Below are 7,437 nucleotides of genomic sequence, written 5' to 3'. Positions count from 1 at the left end.
TTTATGAGTAATTGTATTTTCAACTGAAAACTTTTAACATGAGTATGTGGGGTGGTTGTGTGTGAATATGTGGACATTTATGGATACTGCATACAATATAAATGTGGCACATACAAGCTTGAACCTTTTTATTACTTTTAATATTAATCACCTGCTACATGTCAAATACTTTTGTGGCAACTGTTTAAAATCATATGCAGTGATTGGTTATTGAATATATTCTAAACTTGTATCACCTTTTTACCAAAAAATATTTTTGTAAATTCACCTTACGAGAGATTCTAGTTTGTTTTCACACAGGCCAAATACTAATGAAAGAGCAGTTGCACATATTGAATGGTCTTGCTTACAAATTTATTGAGTTAACATAATGCAGCAAACAAATACAATATAAATAAGTGGAAAGTGGAACATTAAATTAATAATATTAATATTATCATTTACACCAGGCAAATGATTACACAATACACCAAAATCTGGGCTTAATAACACTTCAACATTAGCTCCAAGGCTAAAAATAAACCTTTGCTTCGAAAAACTTCTGAATGGGTCAACACAGAGAATAGAGGCTCAGTTGTCAACAAATGCATCTAGGCTACAATGTTCCTGGTGACTCCACTCATACATTTACATACACAAAGTTAATTCCTCGAGTTAGACTGGCATTGCCTCATTGACGTTTTATTGAACAAGATTATAGTTTCTCTTAATGTGCTGTTAAGAAACTCATCATGACCAAAGCAGTTATAGTAAGCTGAAATAATAAATTATAAGACCAAGTTAAAGCTGACATACAATGAGACAAATATGCCTAACATCCCGTTTCATGTGCCTATGATAATTTCAGTGTTAAAACTGTTCTTCTATAACAGTTAAAGTCAAAATCCCCAAAACAGGACTTAAAATTTAATACATTCTGTCTGTGTCTTCCTCACTAAATTTTACACAGAAGAGAAATGGTTTCCCCATTTTAAAAAGGGCTCTGTCATCATCAGGTTAGGATGTTGGACGTCTTCACTGTGCCGAGCGACTGCACGTCTTAGCATTTCAGGAGGTCGTGCCTCACATAACCGACACGGTCAACTTGCCTTTTGGCATTCATTCTCCAGTAGAAACTTTCCCGGCAGAAGTAAAAGAATCCTGCAAAATATTGAAAAATAGAAAGAACAAATTTAGTTTGCTTGTTCAGTAAATCAGATTTTTTAAATGAATTTGAACATAATCTCACTTACCCTTGTAGAGGAACACGTCATGTGAATCAATGGGCACTCCACCAAAAACAGTGTCAGTTTGTCGAGGGTATCCTGTGTCGATCATCTGAGCCTTCACATCGAGTCTGTGACAGTAAATAAGAGATAAAACAATACTATGAAAAACTACAATTATTATTATTAAACTATAATTTCCCATCGTTAACTCAATGCTTTAAACTTTACACTTTCTGATCAGTTACAGTCATAGCAAAGTTACTTACCTCCAGAATTTCTCCCCGTTAAACAGGAGCACCTTGCCATTTGTTCTCTGCACAGTTCCCTCCACTCTGTCCAAGTCGCTTGGGAGGCCGAGCTTCTCGATTTTACGTGGTCCAAGCACCTCATTTGCAGTATAAACCCAGAACTGTTTATCTGTGTGCATGAAATACAGCACTCTTATATATCTGAAATTTATATGTTTTGCAATAATGGCAAAATATCTCAATCTGATAAATAAGAACCTGCAAAGAAGTAGATCTTTTTAGTGAGGGGTTCCTCAAAGGCACTGTTAATGGTGGCTGGCAGGCCAGGCCACTTCTCTGAAATCAGGAAAGGGCCTTTGCGCTCTCCTTTGCTTGAGATCTTCCAGTAATGCCTTAGATGTTAAAAAGATAGAATTTAGAAAGATGTTATGTTAGCAATAAACTGAGTTATGTTAGCAATTGTCAGTATCTTGTCAGTATATATGTAGAATAACAGCACATACCTATCCTTGAAGAAATGAAGCTCTTTCTGGATTTCGGTGATGGCATCAAATTCCTTGATTTCGCAGGCATCCTGTGATGGGTCTACAACTGTTGTGGTGGAAACAGTGGTTGTCTTCTCACTTGGGGTGGGTTTAGTTGGCACAACCGGAGAGGAAGTGGTGGTTTTTGGTTTTGGAGGAGTGGGATTAGGGCCAGTTTTAGGTCCTGAAAAGAAGAAATGAATATAAATATAGCTATAAAACCAGAATTGACCAGACTCTTAAGTGTCAAGATCAAAATTCTTGAATCTTGAATTCGAACATGCATAGTAAACTTAACAATCAGTGAATGATGGTGGATAAATACCATAGAGAAACTGAATGCCTTCAATATCATCCTGATTCAAGGAGAAATCCTCTACATATTTGTACATGGGATACATCAGAGCGTCTTTAATTTTGGAGTGATCCAAACCAAGTGCATGACCAAACTCATGAGCAGCCACCAGAAACAGACTGTATCCTATGAGAGAAAAGGCATGTTAGCTAATCTCTCACTTTCATATTTGTATAGTGTCTGAAGGAGATGATTATCACTTACCCTTATCAGGGCAAAATCCCCATTTTTTATCTGTGTCATAGTTGCTGGTAGTTCCACACCAGAGTTTTCCATCACCACGGCCTTCACTGGTGCAGGAAGTGTATGTATTTCCCAGGAAGATGAAAGGAAACTGGCATGGCTCTCCTTCTGAATTTCCACCAATCACAGCTGTATCTGTGAGGGGAAAATATTATATTATAAAACATTACATATCTTAGATAGATACTGTAGAAATATGCTGTTAAATGTTTGCTATATATGCTTAGTGAAAAAAATAATATCTGATTGTGAACTGCTGAGACTTGAGAACATATTATTTTTGCATTTACGATATGTATCTGACTCCATCAAAGTTTCAGGTTTGAGTCTTGACAACTGCTCACCTCTGTTAGGGCAGAATCCATACTTGATATCAGTGTCAAAGTTAGATGTAGTGGCACACCAACGATACCCATCAGTTCGTCCATCCGTGGTGCATGAGTTATATGTTACCCCCTGAAACACGAAGGGGAATACACATGGTGCTTCATTGCTGTTCCCATCAAACGTGAAGAGAACTGTGGGAAAACAGAGATGGAATGTTAGACATGCTCAAAGAATAAAAACTTGTGCTTGTTGAAATACTTTCACATTAATTCCACATATTAAGGGCAAAGGAGTCAGTTTAAATGTCTGTTTTGTCTGTTTACTGGAACACTTACGCTCACTGGGACAGAAGCCAAATTTCTTGTCCTTGTCGTAGTCTGCAGTGGTTGCGCACCAAGGGAGACCATCTGTGCGGCCCTCGGTGGTGCAGGAGGTGTAGGATGTTCCCTCAAACAGGAAGGGGAAGTGACACATTGCACCATCTGCATTACCATAGCGGGTTTGAATGGCTGAAAGAGACACAAGTGTATATATAAATTAAATATATAGGGGTAAACATGATGATCCCCTTGTGTGGGACCCGAGATATAATTTTCTTTTATATATATATAAGGGTTATTTATACTATATATGAAATGAAGTGGGGTCATATTCTGACCCAAGTTTAAAAACAGAACTATACATTTGAACAATTAAGGACTCATTTATTCTATATGAGAAATATTAAGTGTGATATTATAAAAACAATATATTTCAAAAATTAAGTAACTGGCTTTTTTATGGTTATTAAAATGAACCTAAAGCAAATACTTTAAATATTTTCCCAGTCTGACAATCCCTGTTTTAGGACACATTCTAACTGTCACTACACTCAAAACTGTAGAGGGAGCTATTGTCCCACTATGTCCCCTATGAAACTGTTAGAGCGTAAGATGCTTCATGATATTTGAACTATTTATCAAAGCCACTTCAAGTAAGAATCCCACTCACCTGGTCCAGATCCAAGGGTCCAGTATTCATCATCATCAAAATGGGCATCTCCTTGGATTCCCTCACCTGGAGGGTAGGCATGAGCCAGCAGTCCATCTTTCCCATCAAAAGGGTAGGGGTCTCCGTGATCTGAAACAAAAACAGCAGTTCATTCAAACCTTCTCAGAAGTCCAAGTGTTAAATCTTAATAATTTTATCCATTAGAAAAAAAATCAACTCACCTTGTTTCCCAAAGGAGATCATGATGTCAGCAGTGCCATCATAGAGGCGTGTGAACTTCAGAGGGGTAACGTCACTCCAGACTTTGAAAGCTCTGGCAAAGGCGTCATCGATCAAAGAGGCTTCCATGTCCGGTGAATAGTTCAAAATCCTGAAAGTCAAAACAATGCAATAGATTACAACATGTTCATCACAAACCTATGAGATTTAAAAGTGTTGTAGTAGGCAAAGGTTGGGTGCAGATAATATCCCACCTGTACGTAACATCAGTGTGATCCCACTTCAGGTCTCCTTCGAATGTCTGATAGTTTCGGATGTCTGGGACCCCACAGCGAGGCTGCTTCATGGCATCAATGGTGGGCTGGTCAAGCGACCCCGTCTCCTCCAGCCCGAGCTTCTCCTGGAGCTTCTTCAGAGCCTTAGAAGTGGACACGACTGCCTGCAGTCCGCTCTTCTGGAGAACATCTATGTAGCCATAACGCTTCAGGTACTCCTGGAGGCAAATATTTATATAGAAAGGTATTCATTTAGAATGATACAACTGCATTTGTACTATTTTCAAAGTACAGGACTGAAAGTAGATATCCATAATCATAAAAACCATGAACTAAAAATCTATATACTCACATCTGCCAGCTGAATGTCCGTCATATTCTTGATCACATCTCCAGGGAACGTCACATACACAGATTTGAGCGGCATGGACCAAGCTCTCAAAGAACAGGTTCCAAGAACCAGAAACACCACGACTCCAAGTCTCATGTTTAGAGTTTCTAGCCAACTTAGAAAAAAGTTAACTTCAATAAGAAAATAGACTCAAAACTAGAAAAACTGTCTTCCAGAGAAACAAAGTGCATGCAATCTTGTTGCGTCTTCTCCTCCTGATTTGTCTGTCTTCTCTTGTGCCCTGAAGGCAGTATTTATGCACCTCATGGATTAGTCACTGAGCATCCACCCACCTCCTGTAGGTCATTTTAGCACTCCCACTTACCAAACACTTGCCCACTGAAAGAAGTGAGATTTTTTTTTTTTTGGTCCATTCAAAACATAAGGGGATTTCCAGCAACCTCACATTGAGCTTGAAGACACAAAAGATGACAACACTGTCTTGTCTTTTATCTAGTTTCTTAAAATAAATGGTCACTTTAAAAGAAAAAAGAACATATATTTGTATTTAAGTATCTTTAATATAAATATAATACATATAATATACATAAATATAGTATATATAATTTAATTGCGAAATAGGCTATATGAATATGACTGTATTTATGTAAAAGAAAAGTGAATACATATTATATATATTTATTAGTTACTATAATAGTATAAATGTATTCATGGACAATAAATAAATCATATATATTTTTAACAATTGTCTATATAAGTATATAAATGTACTTATGTACAAGAAATATAAATTAGCTAGGAGTATAAATGCATGCATGAATGAATGAATAGTATATCATTTTAGAAACTGGCTATATGAGTATAAATGTTTTTATGCAAATAAATAAATACATAAATAAACATACATACATATTTTTTATGCATATATATGTATATGTAAATGTAGAAAAATTATTAATAAACCATTATAATATAAATGTAGGCTACTATATATAATAAATTAAATGTAAAATAAATTACATGGTGATTTTTCAAAGGGTGTTTTCGTTTTTGTTTTTTTTAGTTTTTGTTTTTGTGGACCAAGAACAATGGATGGATGTAAATTCACTCTGTGTAAGTAAATTTTGGGAAACCCATAAACCCATGAAAAGGTGCCAGATTAATTGCATGACATTCATGAAGCTGAGTGATCAACCTGATCTCACGGAAAAATGGTGGCAAAACGTATGATTATTAGAAAAAAATTGGCATGAGGTTCCACCCCAAACATAACCGTCACAGGGGCGTAAGGACAAAAACATAAGAATGAGATGCACGAATTCATATGAATTAGCCACCAATTCGCCAAAACGTAGTAACAAATTGCCATGAGATTGTGTTGGAATGTCATATATACAGTCTTGCTAACGCAGCTATGATCTTACAAAACTCAATGTTGCACAAGTGTATTCATGTTAATCTGTGCTGTATTGATGAGTAGTTTTGGCCCAGAGGCAAAGGAAATCCTATACATGGCCATAAACTGCTCTGGTGTCTGCAAAAATGCAGAAGCAATCAGCTATTGATGTTGAGAAAAGTTGCCTAATGATGCTTTGAAAATGAGGATGTAAGACTGTTCTTAAGTAATGCAAAAAACCACAATCATATGCTAATTTCCGAATTTCGTTCGCATATATGTGCGTTTTTAGGAACATGTTGTCACACACACATCACATAATGCAAAACACTGGTAATATATTTTATATCACTACCTTTTATAGGTATAAACATCAACAAATGCATCAGTACATTAATAGCATAATTTATTACATAATTTACTGTGAAAAACTGAGACAGGAAACACTTCTGTCATAACTAAAAGTATCTCATTTATAATGCATGTCTCTATTTTGGACATGAAAATTCATTTCCTCTGTCTCAATACGCTTGATAATGAATCAGCCGCTACAGTGGGGGTGGTGACTGCCTGTATATTTGTTCTTTTAAGGACAGAGATAAAATTACCTGTTTATTTTATAAATAACTAGTTACTCTAAGAACAGAATAGAGAATAGGGAAAATTATAATATATTTAAACTGAACTTAAGCTTAATATACATTCTAACTGCAAAGAGCCATAGTGAGATAAATATGAACATTCAGTAATGGCTTTTGACACAGATATGTACTGATACCACAGTAAAACCAAATTGCATTAAGACGTTCTTGTGTCTTCCGACACAAATGCAACATCCTTTTTGATAATTTCATCAGAAGCGAATGATGAAACCTAATCACAAACAGGCATTAATCAATCTCTTTCAACAACTTAATAACACATGCTTTATTGCACATAAATGGACAACAAGACAAACAGGGAAATAGCAACATTTCAGAATTCAAATGTAAAAGCTTCTTTGCATCTGCCATCCATTCACGCATCAGTGTTTTCACATTTGTAGATGAGATGCAGTTTGCTTATGAGGCTTCATATGTTGTTTACTTAAATTGTTTCATTGTCAGATTCAGATTTAGTGGATGCCAAGGGCAAGGAACCCTTGTTTGAGTTGTTTGTGTCATGACATACAACACTTCAGGACGAGTGCATCCCAGTTGAGGTTTAGTCTTGTCACTTCACTTGCATGTTTCCCCCTCAGAATTTTTTTCATAAACAACCATCAAGAGGTTTGGAACTGTAGTCCGTATGTATATGTTAT

General features: G+C 36.2%; 1 protein-coding gene across 1 annotated transcript; it reads right to left on the bottom strand.

The window, feature by feature from the left end:
* Nucleotides 1-332: 332 nt before the first annotated feature.
* Nucleotides 333-5,023, bottom strand: mmp9 (matrix metallopeptidase 9). The gene is made up of 13 exons (XM_081348659.1): nt 4,742-5,023; nt 4,369-4,607; nt 4,117-4,265; nt 3,896-4,024; nt 3,241-3,414; nt 2,923-3,096; nt 2,540-2,713; nt 2,306-2,461; nt 1,960-2,164; nt 1,715-1,848; nt 1,475-1,625; nt 1,233-1,336; nt 333-1,140 (listed from the first exon to the last, which is right to left on the bottom strand). The coding sequence occupies exons 1-13, from the start codon at nt 4,874-4,876 to the stop codon at nt 1,040-1,042; spliced, it is 2,025 nt and encodes a 674-aa protein (XP_081204785.1). The 5' UTR covers nt 4,877-5,023; the 3' UTR covers nt 333-1,039.
* Nucleotides 5,024-7,437: the final 2,414 nt, after the last annotated feature.

Source organism: Scardinius erythrophthalmus (assembly GCF_964197995.2).
Source record: "Scardinius erythrophthalmus genome assembly, chromosome: 20".
Classification (NCBI taxonomy): domain Eukaryota; kingdom Metazoa; phylum Chordata; class Actinopteri; order Cypriniformes; family Leuciscidae; genus Scardinius; species Scardinius erythrophthalmus.
This window is presented reverse-complemented; position numbering and strand designations above follow the sequence as displayed.

Coding starts and splice junctions, on each gene's coding strand:
- mmp9 (XM_081348659.1), bottom strand. CDS start 4,876: ATGAGACTTGGAGTCGTGGTGTTTCTGGTTCTTGGAACCTGTTCTTTG. Junction 4,025..4,116: donor GATCTCCTTTGGGAAACAAG/GTGAGTTGATTT, acceptor TTTTTGTTTCAG/ATCACGGAGACCCCTACCCT. Junction 3,415..3,895: donor GACCCTTGGATCTGGACCAG/GTGAGTGGGATT, acceptor TGTCTCTTTCAG/CCATTCAAACCCGCTATGGT.